This window comes from Coregonus lavaretus, assembly GCF_964263955.1.
Source record: "Coregonus lavaretus genome assembly, chromosome: 12".
Taxonomy (NCBI): domain Eukaryota; kingdom Metazoa; phylum Chordata; class Actinopteri; order Salmoniformes; family Salmonidae; genus Coregonus; species Coregonus lavaretus.
Genome location: NC_139999.1, coordinates 18,651,680 through 18,671,040, shown reverse-complemented (window position 1 = coordinate 18,671,040; position 19,361 = coordinate 18,651,680). Strand labels below are relative to the sequence as shown.

The 19,361-nt window shown below is 41.6% G+C and overlaps 1 protein-coding gene across 3 annotated transcripts; it reads left to right on the top strand.

Annotated features, from left to right (window-relative positions):
• The first annotated feature begins 4,246 nt into the window (after nt 1-4,246).
• On the top strand, nt 4,247-16,017 carry tfe3b (transcription factor binding to IGHM enhancer 3b). 3 transcript variants are annotated; one of them, XM_084172929.1, is made up of 9 exons: nt 4,247-4,544; nt 9,072-9,284; nt 9,447-9,671; nt 10,665-10,760; nt 12,468-12,579; nt 12,938-12,994; nt 13,120-13,195; nt 13,389-13,536; nt 13,648-16,017. In XM_084172929.1, exons 2-9 carry the CDS (start codon nt 9,093-9,095, stop codon nt 14,083-14,085), a joined length of 1,344 nt encoding a protein of 447 aa, XP_084029055.1. In that variant the 5' UTR covers nt 4,247-4,544; nt 9,072-9,092; the 3' UTR covers nt 14,086-16,017. The 3 variants fall into 3 exon arrangements, with proteins under 3 accessions (XP_084029055.1, XP_084029056.1, XP_084029054.1); XM_084172930.1 differs by having other exon boundaries at nt 4,269-5,476; nt 12,944-12,994; XM_084172928.1 differs by having other exon boundaries at nt 4,269-5,476.
• The last annotated feature ends 3,344 nt before the right edge of the window (nt 16,018-19,361 follow it).

Genomic DNA, 19,361 nt, shown 5'->3' with positions numbered 1-19,361 from the left:
CTCTCTGAGAACCTGAGCCCTAGGATCATACGTCAGGACTACCGGGCATGCTGACACCTTGCTGTCCCCAGTCCGCCTGGCCTTGCTGCTATTCCAGTTTCAACTGTTCTGCCTGCGGTTACGAAACCCCTACCTGTCCCAGACCTGCTGTTTTCAACTCTTAATGATCGGCTATGAAAAGCCAACTGAGAGACCTGAGCCCTAGGACCATACGTCGGGACTACCGGCCGTGGTGACTCCTTGCTGTCCCCAGTCCGCCTGGCCTTGCTGCTATTCCAGTTTCAACTGTTCTGCCTGCGGTTATGGAACCCCTACCTGTCCCAGACCTGCTGTTTTAAACTCTTAATGATCGGCTATGAAAAGCCAACTGAGATTTATTCCTGATTATTATTTGACCATGCTTGTCACTTATGAACATTGAACATCTTGGCATGGTTCTGTTATAATCTCCACCCAGCACAGCCAGAAGAGGACTGGCCACCCCTCATAGCCTGGTTCCTCTCTAGGTTTCTTCCTAGGTTTTGGCCTTTCTAGGGAGTTTTTCCTAGCCACCGTGCTTCTACACCTGCATTACTAGCTGTTTGGGGTTTTAGGCTGGGTTTCTGTACAGCACTTCGAGATATTAGCTGATGTACGAAGGGCTATATAAAATAAAATTGATTGATTGATTGATCAAAGTCTGGCATTCTCTGGATTTATGGTGCTTTCAAGACAACTGGGAATCATGATGACGTTTTTGATCTTCAGGTCGTAGCTCTAGAAAGAGGCCCGAGTTCCCGACTTACAATTCTGAGTTGGATAACCGTTCAAAACGTATTTTCCCAGTCAGAGCTAGTTTTTTCCTGAGTTCCCAGTTGTCTTGAACTCACTGAAGTCCGATTTCCCAGTTCTGAGTTAATAGTTGTTTTGAGCGTAGCAGAAATCATGCTGGATTGACAGCATGGCCAATGTTGAATATTTATAATTTTAAGCTTGGAAAAGATAACCTTAAACCGAGAATTGGGACCACACACCCACGCCTCTGAATAGCAGGCTAGTGATTGCTTTGCAATGCTTGCAGTTAGCTACTTATTCCTTCCAAACCACTCATTGTTGAATTTGCGATTTCCAACTTGTTGTGTAATGTTTATGTCCAATGGCCGATGAGCACCAATACATTTTATCTATAATTTCTCTACATTATTTATCTTCATATGACAAGTATTAAAAAGGATTTGCCAGTAGATTGTCGACTTGATTCATGATGATGACTGCTAGCTAAGATTTGGAAAGCATGACATTGACATGATCAGTCCAATCAAAGCTACTGTAGATATAACGTGATTTGAAGGCATTTTATCTGTGACCAATGAGCTTGAGCCTTCTTGGATGTGCACTTCTAATGTAACTCTATGGCAATGCATTTTAGAGCTCTACCCATAGATTTGGCAGTGACGTAGTGTCCCAATGAGTGACAGAACACTGAGCCAATCACGGTGCAACTAGAGAACATTACCAACCCCTATGCTCTGTATTTTCCACTGGCTGCCCCACCACAATAGAAAGCACTGAGCTAGGCTGAAACACCTGTAATTTGGAGCTGCCTTACTCAAGAAAGCAAAAGATAGACCATGTTTGTATGGAGGCTTTATTAACTCAATGTTGGTGTTGTTTGCAAACTGATATGTGACACGTATTAATGCCAAAATAACATGCAAAAGAGCCCCCCCCCCCCCCCAAAAAAGAAAACATTTAATTTATTTTTGCCAAAAATGTGGGCCACAAAACAGGCTCTGCTCCACCTGCCCTGAATGACGGGTCGCCACTGATTACGGATAATGGTAAATCTATAGCGGGGCCTCAACTCATATGTGGTCCTCTGTAGCTCAGCTGGTAGAGCACGGCGCTTGTAACGCCAAGGTAGTGGGTTCGATCCCCGGGACCACCCATACACAAAAAAAAAATGTATGCACGCATGACTGTAAGTCGCTTTGGATAAAAGCGCCTGCTAAATGGCACACAAGGCTAATCACAATTTTTCATGATTACGAGTTTCGGTTGCACTTATTATAGCTTGCATAAACACTCAATCCTGTCCTTGTGCTACTATAACTTCTAGCTCGACCAGAAGAGGTCGTAGCATCATCCTCTGTCGCTCACCCTTCCCTCGCTCACCCCTCCTAACTTGCTTCTTCCGATTCTGGTTTGCATATCAAATCTCTACTGCATAAAACAGTGTACTTTTCCACCTCTACATTGCACTGGCCATTCTTTCAGAATTGGGCCGCACGCACAGCAGCCATGCAAGGTGTAAGGCAGGCTATCCACCCTCACTCTCCAGCAACTAGGTTGATTGGTCATTCTCTGCCTACCTTTCATAGGTTAGGCTCAATTAATCCGCCTTCTTCATGGCTCCACGGTACCTCAAGTTATAGTTATTCATAGCTATGTCGTTTCATGTCAATTATAATTAGTTGTGCATATAGCATTGGTGGTCATTCATTATCGCTTTATTCATATCATTCCATAGCCACATTAATTGGTGAGTATCAAATTACAAACACACCATTTGTCATTATTAAAATAGTGAACAATTGGCGGTTATTAATTATTACACATTCTCAATGTAACATGCTAGGTACTCTGCAGGCCTGCATTGACATGTTTCCCTTTATCCTCGCATTACAGCATGTGTGGTAGGGTTCTACGGACAAACAGGCGTAGCATTCGGTTTAGTTCTACGTAGAAGTAGATGTAGCATTTCACTTAAACACACCAGCAGATGTTTGTACAATGAATCACACCATGCATTCATTGTACAATTCATATGACACTTTCCATTACAACATAATTTCACTTTCGTTTCATTCATCTCTTTCATGCATCTCTTTTGCATATAATTAATCTTTGTTTCTAATCTCTAGATGCAATTGTTGCTCAGGACGTGTCCCATCTCCTTGGTTAAAATTTTTGCATGGTTTGTCCCCTCTCCCAGGTGAGTAACTCATATTCTTTCTTTTTTTTTGGAGGGGGGGGGGTGTTCGATGGCAGCTGCCCCACATATGGTTACAGGCATCACAACATCTGGCTCCGAGGATCATCCCTCTGAGACGAGGCCCTTCCCCAAAATATTTTAATAAAATGTTCATATACTTTCATTTTGGCTTTCTTGTTCATTCAGTTAGTCTGTCCTCGATTGAACGGTGTACAATGTGTATTCTGTGCATATAAAAAAAACTTGACTTGACTTGAGAAGCACAAACGGTTTAGGAGCCTATTGGTTTAATTTACTGGAGCAACCACTGTCTAGTGTAATAGTTTAAGTAAACTTAGACATTTTAATTTGCTGTACTAATACAATTAATTGCTTTCAAATAGTGTTTCAAAATGTCTCACCCAAACATTTCTGATATACATTTTGGAAAGCCTTTTCACCTACTAGCACACCTAATTACTTTTTGCTGAACATGCCAATCTCTTCAAAACAGTGTAGTTTTGGTTATAAGTAAGCGTTTCACTGTTAGTCTACACAACATGAATGTACCGAGCTGTCTGTTTGGAATGCTGGCACACAGCTCGGACACCCATGCATATCCCACGAGACATGCCACCAGAGGTGTCTTCACAGTCCCGAAGTCCAGAACAGACTACGGGAAATGCACAGTACTACATAGAGCCATGACTACATGGAACTCTATTCCACATCATGTAATTCAGTCAAGCAGTAAAATCAGATTTAAAAAACAGATAAAACTACACTTTATGGACCAGCGCAGACTGTGAAGAGACACACACACAGGACACACACATCATTCGCAAACACATGCTAACACACGCACTCTACACACACACATTTTAACATTGTTATTTTGCTGTATTATTGATTTTATATTGTAAATATGTTATGGTAGAGTAGTGTGTAATAATGTGTTGTGTTATGTATTGTTCTATTGTATGTAAATTGTGATTGGACCCCAGGAAGAGTAGCTGCTGCCTTGGCAGCCGCTAATGGGGATCCGTAATAAATACAAATACAAATACATGTTGTTTAAGAAGCATGTGACGAATAAAATGTTATTTGATATTGGGTCGGGTTCATTAAAAAAATTCACCAATAAATTGCTCTTCCTGGAAAATGACAATAATAATAATATAATTATACTGTAATGTTTTACTCAAATACCAAACGAGGGTGACTTTTATTTTGAAGACTTTAAACAGGAAGTTCGAAATTAGGTGTTGTTGGCATACGGGTCCGTGCAGAAGCATCATAGACGAGCCATCTCCGTAGCTAGGTTTTCTGAAGTTATTTTACATTCCGCTATCAGCACATTATTAGTAAGAGCTAGCTCGCCAGAAATGGATATTGCACGAGAAATGCAGAGATGACCAAAATCACGAATTATCCAGTCAGTTATTTTTATCAACTCCCGTCAAGTTTTGACAAAACTTCCTGTTTCGATATGGTTAGCTAGCTGGTCTGTAAGTTAGATAGCAACGATAGCTACTTTAGCCTGTTCTGCTGACACAGGTGGCTGATATTCTCTGAAATATTGGAACTAAAGGTATTGTTTTTGTCTTGTGTCAGTGTCATCGAATGACAGATTGCTATTACATATGATGTGGTTATCTGATACGTAAAATACCTAACTAGCATCTCAGTGCTTGAGGCGTCACTACAGACCCCCTGGTTCGATTCCAGGCTGTATCACAACCGGCCGTGATTGGGAGTCCCATAGGGCGGCGCACAATTGGCCCAGCGTCGTCCGGGTTGGCCGGTGTAGGCCGTCATTGTAAATAAGAATTTGTTCTTAACTGACTTGCCTAGTTAAATAAAGGTAAAATAAAGGTAAAATAAAAAAAATTAAAAATCCATGCGATGTAATATCTGGCAGGCGTCAGCAACGCCTGGGCACAAGAAGATCTTTACATAACGACAGTCTTCATTATTTTGTAACCTTAGCTAGCTAACGTTGTTATTGCCTAGCTGGCCAGCTATCATGTCAGTAGGAAATGAGTTTTAAAAAACAGTGAAATATAGAGGTTCTAACGTTAATCAGTCACTGCAAGTGATTTTCAATACGGATTGTTAAATTCTTGAACTGGAATCAAACTAGTTCATTCATTGAAGGTAACGGTATATCCTATGTCTGCCGGCTGAGCGCTCCGACTGTGCCCCGAAGCTCTGTCTAAACGCAAATACGCCTCGTACGGGAAACAGTTTTGGAAAAATATGAACCTAACTTTCATATCAGTTAAAAATATTTTTCAAAAAACATAAGGTTAAATTGCTACACACTTTTTTAGGGTTAGGGTTCCCACACGGCCATATTTCCATGTTACATCGCTTGTTTACGGAAAAGTCGGCGACTACCTGTCTTAATTAGCTATCTTCATCTCTGAACACATGTGTGCAACGGAAGAAGGATGCCACAAGCATGTTGTAACTGGAAAATATTGTCGACTGTAACTGTGTCAAAACCGGAAAAAGTGTAAAGTAAGTGTATATTTTGATATGTAAGTAGAGGGCTTTGTTTCTACAACCGTACCGCAATTGAGAATCGATTCACGTTTAAGTCCTTGGACTAAAGGAGTAGGCTCCTTTTAGTATATTATTGGGCTAGAATCAAGCATGCTGTTTAAGTTATTATCATGGCTAGTTCTGACCGTTTGCCTCTAGAGGCAAGTATCTGGAGCCAAAAGGGGTCTGCTATGGACAGAGGTAATGTGCCCATAAGTTATCTACCTCATTGGTCAGAAAGCGCTAGTTAGCCAACACTAACCATATGAGACCCTACAGAGGGGCGGCAGGTAGCTTAGTGGTTAAGAGCGTTGTGGCAGTAACCGAAAGGTCGCTGGTTCTAATCCCCGAGCCGACTAGGTGAAAAATCTGTCGATGTGCCCTTGAGCAAGGCACTTAACCCTAATTGCTCATGTAAGTCGCTCTGGATAAGAGCGTCTGCTAAAATGTAAATGTAAAGTATACTACAAAGCAGGTTCAATGAGTTAGTTAGCCAGCTAACTTTGATAAACAAACAACTATTGCGTTTGGGATGATCAGAAATACAAATAGCATATATGGGTTTTGGGTTCTTGAGTCAGTTAGATAGACCATGCCCATTTCAAGAAAAAAAGAAGAATATTTGGACAAGTTAGCTGGCTAACTTATTGATCCTGTAGTATACCCCTCAGCACCAGCTGGAGAGGCAGAATTGTTTACTTCTTACTGTGATGAGTGTATGGCCATATACAGTCAGATTCTCCTCAGACATATACATTTTACATTTTTAGTCATTTAGCAGACGCTCCTATCCAGAGCGACTTACAGTTAGTGAGTGCATACATTTTCATACTGGCCCCCCGTGGGAAACGAACCCACAACCCTGGCGTTGCAAGCGCCATGCTCTACCAACTGAGCTACAGTGTATTCAGACCCCTTGACTTTTTCCACATTTTGTTATGGATTAAATTGTTTTTTCCACCTCATCAATCTACACACAATACCCCATAATGCCAAAGCAAAAACAGGTTTTTAGAAATGTTAGCATATGTATTATTTAAAATAAAATACATTTACATAAGTATTCAGACCCTTTACTCAGTACTTTGTTGAAGCACTTTTGGCAGCGGTTACAGCCTCAAGTCTTCTTGGGTATTACGCTACAAGCTTGGCTCACCTGTATTTGTGGAGTTTCTCCCATTCTTCTCTGCAGATCCTCTCAAGCTCTGTCAGGTTGGATGGGGAGCGTCGCTGCACAGCTATTTTCAAGTCTCTCCAGAGATGTTCGATCGGGTTCAAGTCCGGGCTCTGGCTGGGCCACTCAAGGACATTGAGACTTGTCCCGAAACCACTCCTGTGTTGTCTTGTCTGTGTGCTTAGGGTCGTTGTACTGTTGGAAGGTGAACCTTCGCCCAGTCTGAGGTCTTGTGTGCTCTAGAGCAGTTTTTCATCAAGGATCTTTCTGTACTTTGCTCCGTTCATCTTTCCCTTGATCCTGACTAGTTTCCCAGTCCCTGCCGCTGAAAAACGTCCCCACAGCATGATGCCACACCACCATGCTTCACCGTAGGGATTGTGCCAGGTTTCCTCCAGACGTGACGCTTGGCATTCAGGCCAAAGAGTTCAATCTTGTTTTCATCAGACCAGATCATTTTGTTTCTCATGGTCTGAGAGTCCTTTAGGTGCCTTTTGGCAAACTCCAAGCGGGCTGTCATGTGCCTTTTACTGAGGAGTGGCTTCCGTCTGGCCACTCTACCATAAAGGCTTGATTGGTGGAGTGCTGTAGAGATGGTTGTCCTTCTGGAAGGTTCTCCCATCTCCACAGAGGAACTCTGGAGCTCTGTCAGAGTGACCATCGGGTTCTTGGTCACCTCCCTGACCAAGGCCCTTCTCCCCCGATTGCTCAGTTTGGCCGGGCGGCCAGCTCTAGGAAGAGTCTTGGTGGTTCCAAACTTCTTCTATTTAAGAATGATGGAGGCCACTGTGGTCTTTGGGACCTTCAATGCTGCAGAAATGTTTTGGTACCCTTCCCCAGATCTGTGGCTCGACACAATCCTGTCTCGGAGCTCTATGGACAATTCCTTCGACCTCACGGCTTGGTTTTTGCTCTGACATGCGCTGTCAACTGTGGGAGCTTATATAGACAGGTGTGTTCCTTTCTAAAACATGTCCAATCAATTGAATTTACCACAAGTGGACTCCAATCAAGTTGTAGAAACATCTCAAGGATGATCAATGGAAACAGGATGCACCTGAGCTCAATTTCGAGTGTCATAGCAAAGGGTCTGAATACTTATGTAAATAAGGTATTTCAGTTTTTTATTTTTAATACATTTAGAAAAAAATTATAAAAACCTGTTTTCGCTTTGTCATTATGGGATATTGTGTGTACATTGATGAGAAAAATAAATAATTTAATCAATTTTAGAATAAGACTGTAACGTAACAAAATGTGGTAAAAGGGAAGGGGTCTGAATACTTTCCGAAAGCACTGTACACTCACTGGCCAGTTAAGTAGGCACACCACCCTGTTCATGAAAATAGTTTGCTCCTACAGACAGTGAGTCAAGTGGCCGTGGCTTGCTATATAAAGCAGGCATCGAGGCATTCGATTACTGTTTGATTGAACGTTAGAATGGGCAAAACGAGTGACCTAAGCGACTTTTGAGTGTGGTATGATCGTCCGTGCCAGGCACGCCAGTTCCAGTATCTCAGAAATGGCTGGGTCCTGGGCTTTTCACGCACGACAGTGTCTAGGGTTTACCGAGAATGGTGCTACAAACAAAAAGCATCCAGTCAGCGGCAGTCCTGTGGGCGAAACAGCTCGTTGATGAGAGGTCGAAGGAGAATGGCAAGAATCGTGCAAGCTAACCAGTGGGGCCACAAACAGGCAAATAGCGGTGCAGAACGGCATCTCTGAACGCACAACTCGTCGGTCCTTGTCACGGATGGGCTATTGCAGCAGACGACCACACCGGGTTCCACTATCAGCTAAAAACAAGAAGAAGCGGCTCCAGTGGGCTCGCAATCACCAACACTAGAAAAACATTGCCTGGTCCGACAATCCCGGTTCCTGTTGCGTCATGCTGATGGCAGAGTCAGGATTTGGCATAAGCAGCATGGGTCCATGGACCCATGGCCCCATTCTGCCTGGGGTCAACGGTTCAGGCTGGTGGTGTAATGGTGTGGGTTATGTTTTCCTGGCACACGTTAGGTCCCTTGATAACAATTGAGCAAAGTTTCCATGCCCCAAAGAATTCAGGCTGTTCTGGAGGCAAAGGGGGAGTCCGACCCAGTACTAGATGGGTGTACCTAATAAACTATAGTCAGAGATTCTCCTCAGACACACAGCTGCCAAGTTGCTACCTATTTTGCGTCTGCTATATTGCCATAGACTAGGCTATCTTGGAAAGGAGCCCAGCAATTCAGTATGTTGAACAAAATCCCATTTCCATTTACTCTGCTGGTTCATCGGGGTGTTGGAAATGTAATTTTGTTCATTATTCTGACTTGCAGGGCCAGGCCATATAAAAGCCAGAGCATATCGTACATATATATTCTCACCTCTCTTCCCTCTCCTTTTTGAATCCAGTCTGCAACCCAACTCTGAGCCATGTCGTCACGAGTGCTGCTTCGGCAGCAGCTGATGCGGGAACAAGCCCAGGAGCAAGAGAGACGGGAGGCCCAGGAGCAGGCCTCTGTGGCTCAGCTCAGGGCAACTGACTCCACCCCTGCTATCGCTGTCACTCTGCCCCCAATAGCTGCTCGCCCTCCGCCTGCACAGGTGCCCGTGGAGGTTTTGAAGGTGAGGCTCCACTTCTAAAGGCTTCTCTCCAGAGGAACTACACTAGCACGGCATGCTACACCGTTAAATTGCTGCGTATAACCTCCATACGAAGTTGGCATGTTACAAGTTGCATTCTCTGTTCACTGTTTGACTGACATGTTATATCTTTCAATCTGATAGGTGCAGACCCATCTGGAGAACCCCACCAAGTTTCACATCCAGCAGTCTCAGAGGCAGCAGGTGAAGCAGTATCTCTCCACCACCCTCTGCAATAAGGTGGCAACTCAGACCCTGGGTGTGTCTCCCCTGGCCCTGTCTAGCTCTGCCCCTGAGATGGCTCCCACAGCCCACAGTGCTCCCAACAGCTCCATGGCTTTACTCAACCTGGGATCCAACAAAAATGAGGTATGTCCCATGTGGCTCAGTTGGTAGAGCATGGCGCTTGCAGCGCCAGGGTTTTGTGTCAAATCCCCAGGGGGAACAGTACGAAAATGTACACAAAATGTATGCACTCACTAACTGTAAGTCGCTCTGGATAAGAGCGGCTGCTAAATGTCTAAAATGTAAATGTATGACTGAAGACCATTACACTGCAATACATCACTCACATTGGCTTGTAAGAAGCAGTATATAACTTTGTCGTGTTCTTATTTTTATTTCTCGTGTGTTTTTGTTCTACCTTGTTATTTTTAGTGCTACATTGATATTAATTACTGCATTGTTGGGTTTGGAGCTGGCAAGAAAGGCATTTCACTGTACTTATGCACACTTGTTGTCTTAAGTAGGATGGTATCATGCTGCAGTTTGTGTGGACTTAGTCCTTTGCTGCATGCAACAAAAATAAAGTTACAAATCTGAACTCCCACAATTTACAGGCATTTTGTTTAGTCTAAGTGGAATAAAGCTAAGGGAAGTCCATGGATTAAGCTAACAATTGAACAACTTCTCATTGTATCTTTCCAGACATATTTTTGATGAAAGTTTAGGCTAAATGTCTAGACTGCTGGTCACTTATTTCTTAATTACTTTTTTGTTTGTTCTGTTGTGACATGCTTGAGGTCTCACAACGAGGATGCATGGCTCCTCTTGTTATCTTGCCCTTGTTGGCTTGGTGTCACAGTCTTCTGTTAAATACTACACTGGCAGCTTAATGATATCTGCACCTCTCTTACACACATGCCTTTGCTTTTGAAATCATGCTTCATTAGGGCAAGATAATGACATGCTTTGTGTCAGTGTTCCTCCCCTATACGTTTCAAATAAGTAATTTAATACACTTAAATTCAAGCTGTCTTTAATGTTTCTCATTAAAAATATATATTTTAATAGGTGTTCTATTAATATAAAGCTGATAAGTTATTCTATGTATTGATTGGGTGTGTGTGTGTATCTTTCCAGATAGATGGCGTAATTGACGACATCATCAGCCTTGAATCAAGTTTCAGTGATGAGTTCATGACATTAATTGAATTGGGTCTACAGCTGCCTAGTACGGTATGTGGAAATGTGTATTTATCAGTGTTTTTGTCCATTGCACTTGGGCTAATCCAAAAACACTAGTATGGACAAGGTTAAATGAAATGTATGGGTCTGTCAAATTAGTGACACTCATTCAGTGAAATTCAATTAACAACTAGCCTGTCGTTCTTGGAATTATCTTTCTGTATCTGTTGTGTTGGTTGATATTCTCAAACTGGAATTCAGTGGTGCTGTAGGAGTAAACATACACTTCTGGCACTTAACTAAGACTCGTCAGGCCAGTGTTGTCTGGGTGGAGTAGCAACGAGGAGAGAGGAGGACAAAGCATGCAGGGCATGGCAGCATGTGAAGTTGGAATAGTGGACAATGTAGAGAGGGTTCTGAAAATACTTCAACTACTGAAAATACTTCAACTATTTTAACAGTCAAGTTGTTATAGGGAAAGGGATTTAAGATATTGCGCCCGCATCAGAAGATGAGGATTTTGATTTTGCTTCAGGAGCATGAAAAAAAAAAGAGAGAACATTGAGGTAAATCAATCATGTTGTCAGGTAGCAAAATTGCATTGTTAAGGGGAATGGACATTTAGCCATTTCTCTCACATTTATGAGAATTTATAGCCTACCTCAAGACCCATCAGATTTGTTTGTTTCAAATGCGCTAATGCTTTTGGATAACTTTTATTTGAAGGTTCTGCAAGGTTATTAGGCCTATACTAAATTGCGATGACTTCTTTATAAGCCAACCAACCTGTAATATGTTAATTTAGTATCCTTGAATGTGAAATATAGTACAGTAATACAATGTAGCCTAGCTTATACATGTTCTACTTCTACCAGGATAGCTCTTACAAGAACATGTTCTTAAAAAAAAAAAATTTTTACAGAGACCGTACACATTAATCAACATTTCAGTAAAAGTGCCGGTTTTAGCCAGCCAGCTAATTTTCAACCGCAGTCCCTGGGAAGGTTATTAAAAACTATTACAATAACAATACAGACAAACAATGAGCAGTGAGCACATGCAGAGCAACATAGGACAAGCAACACGTAGCATGCAGACAGAGCAACATAGGACAAGCAACACATACCATGCAGACAGAGCAACATAGGACAAGCAACACGTAGCATGCAGACAGAGCAACATAGGACAAGCAACACGTACCATGCAGACAGAGCAACATAGGACAAGCAACACGTACCATGCAGACAGCGCAACATAGGACAAGCAACACGTAGCATGCAGACAGAGCAACATGGGTCAAGCAACACGTAGCATGCAGACAGAGCAACATAGGACAAGCAACACGTAGCATGCAGACAGAGCAACATAGGTCAAGCAACACGTAGCATGCAGACAGAGCAACATAGGTCTAGCAACACGTAGCATGCAGACAGAGCAACAGCACAAAAAGCAACAAAACAAAATGCATAAAAGCAACAAAGTGTTTCCACACCTCACAAGCTACAGACAACATAAAGATGTTATTTGATTTATTGGAAAAATAGGATGTTGAATTACCATTATCCTTTTGTTTTGACAGTTGTGACACTTAAATTAGTATTCTGGTACATGAAGGACAAGAAAATGTAAGAAAATACAAAATATGAATTAATTTGAATTTGAATGTTTCATAAGTTTTCCCAAGAAGCTCATCCAGGTTGTCAGTATTCAACATTGTTTGCTTTGATGTTAATGCAGTGGTTTCCCTGTTTCTTACAGCTCCCCGGGAACCTTCTGGAAGTTCACCATAGTCCTGGAATGGCAGCACCTACCCTCACTGTCAGCAACTCCTGCCCTGCGGATCTAACCAATATTAAAAGGGAATACTCTGGTATGGTCTTGTTCCTATACTAGGCCCTGTACTAGGTCTATTATCCTTATTTTATATAGCTCTGGAGATGAGCATGTTTGTTTGGATTATAAACTTCTTATGCAATGTCCTACATAACTTTCCATTTTATTGAGATGGAAAGGTTCAATTGTAACTTGTGTAAATGGTAAGATAATTCCCCTGTAGCTCAGTTGGTAGAGAATGGTGCTTGCAACGCCAGGGTTGAGGGTTCGTTTCCCACGGGGGGCCAGTATGACAATGTATGCACTCACTAACTGGAAGTTGCTCTGGATAAGAGCGTCTGCTAAATGACTAAAAAATGCATGGCAGCACCTATAAAGTGTATGTTATGTTTAAGATGCAGATACCAAAGCGCTGGTGAAAGAGAGACAGAAGAAAGACAACCATAACCTCAGTGAGTCAAAGCTTTTTACTCACTTCTGTATTGTTCTTAACCCACTATGATGCTAGCCAGCTCTTGTTCCTCTTGGAGTGGCGGTGAGTTTCATTTCTCTTTGTCTGCATGGTTTCTCTTGACAGTTGAGAGGAAGCGGAGGTTTAACATCAATGACCGCATAACGGAGCTGGGGTCCATAATACCCAAGTCAAGTGACTCGTGAGTTTGTCATTCTTTATTTCTTATTCAGGACATTTACTTTGGATGAATGAATCAGTTGTGGTATTGACACAAATTAATTATAGGAAATCTCAATCAGATTTTCAATTTTGGCCATGAAAAGCAATATTCAATTTGTATCAGATTTGATATTCCTCTCTAACAACCTTCTCTCTTCGTCTCATGGCTGTAGGGAGATGCGCTGGAATAAGGGCACCATTCTAAAGGCCTCAGTGGACTACATCAGGAAGCTGCAGAAGGAGCAGCAGAGAGCCAAGGAGGTAGAGATGCGTCAGAAGAAGCTGGAACATGCTAACCACAGCTTGATGCTGCGCATCCAGGTCCGTTTTTGGACATAGTTAGTTGAATACAAGGAGAAAAAAGCAAGAAATGCTATCATACAATGTATTTAGTGATTGTGACTAATTTTCCCTTATTGTTCTTTTGTGAAGGAGTTGGAGGTGCAGGCTCAGCTTCATGGACTCTCTGGTCTGAGTTCAGACCTCTCCCTCCTCCAGCAGCAGCACCTTCAGCAGGGACGTCATACACTAGGGCCCAGTGCTGGAAAGGCCTGCTCCCAAACCTTTCTCAGCCTGGGTTCAGCAGCCATGGCACAGCCTGTCCCTACCTCCTTCCTCTCTCCACCGTCCTCTGACTCCCCTGTGGGTGTGACCATAGACAGCCCCCTAGATCTGGGCAGTCTGAGCTTCGCAGAGCTGGATGACCCCTCCAATGCTGGGCTGTTCCCAGACGTGGGGTTGGGGGACATCCTCATGGACGAGGGGTGCACACTGTCCCCTGAGAGGGTGGACCTACTGTTTTTTGTGTCACCAGGTGCCTCAAAGACCAGCAGTCGTAGGAGCAGCTTCAGCATGGAGGAGGACTTGTAAAAGGGTCATATTGGGGTCAAGCTGGTCGATAGAGACAAGAGATTTGGGGAATGAAAGGGCTGGGGAAGGAGGAGGAGCCCAGGAAAATAAAAGCCCCAGAGTTAGAACACTGCATATGGCACTGGACTCTGCTTTAAAACAAAGCCAATTGTTTAACTAAACAGGACTTTGATCTGAATCATGCATCAGTATAAAATAAATGACAATCCTTTCCTCTCTTACCAAGTTAATATTGGTTCCTAAACGTAGAAAAATAAAACAAACTTTTCAGTACACTGTCAATAGTAATGCAATTATTTTCAAATGGAACATAGTAGAATTAGGATTTGGATATGGACAATGGACATTGATTTTTGCAAGCCTCAACTCAACCAAGAGTTCCCTGCAGAGAAATGAAAGAGGAAATAGTGGTGGTTTAGTCAAGTATATTATTGCTCCTTGTAGAGCATGCACTTTGCAACTTTTGTGGGAAGAAAGCAGTGAGGTTCTTGTGTCTTGGCATGAACTACATAATGGGTGCTCTATTGAATTTAGATATTTTTTAACTGACTTGAATCAGGATTTGTTAGCTTAAAGTGTGCCAGTGTATGCCTGTTTTTACACATCTCAGAAGGTTTGTCTAACAAAAAGTATTATTTATTAAATATATGGCACATTGTGTTTGTGATATAAAAAAACATTTGATGACCAGTAAAAACAAAAAAATCTAGATTTACTGTATCTTACATTTACTTTCAAAACATGTTTGTTGCACCTTTTCCTGTTGTCTATGCATTTATTAAAGCTTTTGTCCGTTGAATGGCTGTACAGCCGGTCAGTAACATAACAAGAGAAGGAGAGAAGTAAAGGCTACTGCAGCTAGTCAGCCAAAGCAGGCCACCTTTCACAGAACGGTCATATATTTAAGTCATTATACAGGTGTGTTATATATTTGTTATATAATAAATGGAAGTATAGCTTTAACGTATGTCAATCTCTGGAACACTGCATGCAACATGTGTGTTTGTGTTGCAAAAACATGTACTGGGTTGTGTGTAGTCGTCTATTTCTGAGACAGTCATATGGTCATTTGTGATGATATGATAGTAATAAGATTAATATAGCTATTTTCCAAGGCCTCTTAACATACAGTTAAAATGTATCCTTAATCCGCTACTTTTTCCTGAGTCATCTAATCTGAAAAGGAGTATGGTGATGGGACTGTAACATTCCCCATGATTTTCCCAGAGATTGAAATCTGTATATGGTTATTGTGTATCACTGCTCTAGCCCCCATAGTCTTTCTTTCATTTGTATTGACAAGCTTTTCAAAGAAAAGTACATTCATTACCTGTATATGTTTAGGGATCTGTTTCCACATCTGGAACTCTGTTTTGCTATGTATTGCCATTGATGCTTCCCAGATGCTTCTCACTGTTGAAACAATTGTGCCTTTCCTCCATGTCAATGAAGATACCTGCACAGTGTACTCTCCTAACACAGGCTTTTATACAGTAAAACACTATGAAGATGAAAATGTTTGAGACATGAACTCGAAAAACAATGCAATATCTGTCTGTCTGATTATCTGTTTCTAATGCACATTGTAGTGTTTGTTTGTGTCAATTAATCCCTTAAAGGATGTGTTGCCAACTGGCGGTTTGACACAAATACAATTTCATTTATTAATTAATTGTCTGTGATTTGATATGAGATCCTCTAATTTGAATCATTTAGAAAAATATATTTTTGCTGTTCTGATTTTCAGTAATGGTTCTGCTTTTACTGGAATGCAAACCTCTAACAGCCTTAAAGGGAATATATTGTTGTTGGCCACTTTTAATTATATTTGAATGTGTATGGAATTACTTGCTTTTTCTATACTCCGATAAGCAACCTGTCTAAATCTACACTATTGTCTGGTGTGTTTGTTTATTTTAAACTAAATAAAAATCTGGAAAAAACTTTTGCCTATGTTGATTGCTTTTCATTGCAGTGATGCAATTACAGTTTCATGCTTGGTCTATTTAATCATGGTATTTCACAATGGAAAAAGGGTTTTCAGAGTGCATTGTGTCTCTATGGTTGGCCTTCATTGTTCCAAACATGCTTTTCTTGCATACCCGCTGCTTTCTCAGACTGGCCCTTGGATTAGGAATGTATTCAATGGGTAAAAGCAATTTAGTAGTGTTGTGGCTTTCATTCCATTATAAATCATTTTTCTTGAATGTAAGGAACGGCAACACTAATTTTCTGTAAATGTATACAGTATATTTTTACATTTTTAGTCATTTAGCAGACGCTCTTATCCAGAGCGACTTACAGAAGCAATTAGGGTTAAGTGCCTTGCTCAAGGGCACATCGACAGATTTTTCACCTAGTTGGCTCGGGGATTAGAACCAGCGACCTTTCGGTTACTGGCACAACGCTCTTACCCACTAAGCTACCTGCCGCCGCTACCTGCCGTATACTTAGGTGACTTCTGAATATCAAACCATACTGAAAATGTGCCCTATCCTGCCAATATATTACATTAGTAGAATTCATCAACTTGATTGTCCATAATAATGGTACCATACTTCTGTTAACATTTCATTATCGGTTGTCCTTTCAAATGCTGATGCCTTCCTTGCTACTAAGAACTCCAGATCATTTACCCTACCCCCACCTCACTCACCACTTAAGGCCACTTTGCTCTGAAGTAAATGTACATTTGTATATGAGCAGAGTTATGGTTTAGTTAATCACTACTCTCAATTAACTGTACTTAGAGTGCAGTGGTACCCTCTCTCTCAACAGTCTCGCTCCCTTCCTATCAGCAATAAATTATCACAGAGTTGTCTGTATGTGGTTACAGTGGGCTCTCGTTTACATTGTGTTCCACCTTGAGTCATTGGTTAGAAAATCATGTTGCCAGTGCAGATTTCGAAATGCAAAGAACCAAGCAGACTTTGTCAGTTACCCCAAGATCTAAATTAAATGTAACAACTACATTTGTTAGATGACTGAGTGGATTCGTTATTGTCCTTTGAGTTTGGCCCACACGATCTCTACAATCTCTGACTCTTGACAGTGTTCACAATCGTTTGACACTAACCAGGTTAGTGGAAGAGCATTTGTGAGATCTCCATGCCTAGATCCACACACTCGGTGGCCTGTATGCATATATCACAGACACAGCACTCAAATCCTGGATCTACACACAGGCAGCAGTGGGCATCCATACACCCACAGCAGCCACAGTGATGGGTCATGTCCAGCAAAGGCTCCAGGGAATCAGGCTCACAGCAGCACACTGTGGTGCACAGGGAGGAGCACAGGGACGAGGCACAGGCATGGCATCCTTTCCCCGTGGCCAGTAAACAGTCCCAAGGCTGGCAGAAAATACATGCCAAGAGGATGGAGGCACACAGGTGTGAAAAGACAGGAAGCAGGGAAACATGGATTGGAAGGCATTTGTAAAGAGGAAAGTACAAAACTATAAATACAAAACTACATTTAAATCTATAAGTAATTTATTTCTTCACATTCAGAAAAGGCTCTCACCATCTCCATCCACTTGGTTGATCTGGACAGCAGAGGTTTTGTGGCTGCTCTTTCTGATTGAAGTGGATGGCTGTCTCATTTGGTATGGTGGGCAATGCTTTGAGGTGGTCAACTGTGGGGAAATGGGCTGTGGTTGTTATTTTGCCACAGACCATTGTTGTGCTTCATTCATCGTGTCCGTTGGTAAGGTAATATGGATGTTCTGGTGGTGAAATTCAGAATTCTCATCAATTGGAGGTTCTGAATATGATATGCAATTAGATTAAGAAATAAGTGGTTACTCTTTCAGCTAATGCAATGTCATCTTGTACAATATTCTTGTGTACAGATTGCTTCAATCTTCATTCAAAATGATACCTAATCTTGTTGTCGGTAATGCAGAATGAATAGGTAGCAGGCAGGAACTCTCATTGGCAGAAACATCAGTCAAAGATAGTTGACTGTCCTCATGATGCATCCAGTCCAACAAAGTGGTATCCTCTGTCAAAGATTATTTAATTGGGAAGAAAATACCATGTTACAACATGCAATATTAGTTTCCTGGGTGAGGGGAAGAAAACATAACACATAGCAATGAGATGAGAATACATAGCATCACCCAGATAATGGTGAACATTCACTTTGAAAGGCTAGCAATCTGAAGCACATGAAGTACCTGTGTGGTCCACTGTCGATCCATTGGGAGCATTTTGTGCACTTAGGTCGTCTATTACATAGCACAACTGTGATCTCTCTGGATTCACTTCTCCAGACTCCAGGTTACCATCCATGGCATCAGTTATGAAACATTTGCTGTCTCCAAAGCAGCACAGTCAATTTGAAATCTAAAAGGCAACAAAGAGACAAAGGATATTTCAGCCATTCACAAAATTGGTTCCAGGCAGTTTTAAGTACTTTCATTTACAATCAGGACCTGGTGGAAATGCACAGATATGCAAGAAATAGCATGGTTATTAATCTATTATTAATCTCCATTTTGGAAAAGACATCTGGATACTGGCCAGGATGAGGAAATGCTGACATCCTAATGAAAGTACAGGAGCACACCATTTTCTTTTTCTAGCAATAAGCAAGAGTTTTGATAGGTTTGTAAGTGTAGGAATTGACCTATACATCAGCACAACCCCCTTCACTGGCCAGGAGTCCCTTTTGAGGTACCAGTCTTGACCAGCAGGCACAGGATATATGGCCCCGATCAGCCTGCAAACTTAACCCATGTATATCATGTATTCTAAACATATTTAAAAATGAATATATAAAATACTTGTATTTGCTTTGACTACAATGAACGATAGAGAGTAGAATCCACATCACATTCAGAAGCAATTCAATGTTCATGTTTCTCAAGACACATAATACCAAATTATACTAAATGAAATATTGAAAGGGGTATTGGTTTGATCAAATGCATAGCAAATATGTTTTACTTATTGTGAATCTATTTCTAAATTGATTGAGAATAATTCATTTGTACAGGACAGAAGTATCACACAAAGTATCATGCACAGTATCATACACACAATGAATTGTACTACAGTTTTTCTCGATTGCTAAGACACATTTCTTGAAAGCTGCTCTCCTTTTCTCTTAACTGTGAAAACAAAACCCAATTTTCAAGCTACATTCACAAAACCTCAGACTCTTCTTGCAAAACCAAACTTTCACCTCAAAACAGTTCAATCTGTGCTCAAAACTGAACTATGTTGTCAAATCGTGCCCCGAGTCAATCAAAATTAAAAACACTACTGAAC

What these genes read in the sequence shown, in the direction of transcription:
- tfe3b (XM_084172929.1), top strand. Translation starts at nt 9,093, where the DNA reads ATGTCGTCACGAGTGCTGCTTCGGCAGCAGCTGATGCGGGAACAAGCC. An exon ending in TGCCCGTGGAGGTTTTGAAG is followed by an intron (nt 9,285 to 9,446) that starts GTGAGGCTCCAC and finishes TCAATCTGATAG; the next exon opens with GTGCAGACCCATCTGGAGAA. An exon ending in GAAAGACAACCATAACCTCA is followed by an intron (nt 12,995 to 13,119) that starts GTGAGTCAAAGC and finishes TTCTCTTGACAG; the next exon opens with TTGAGAGGAAGCGGAGGTTT.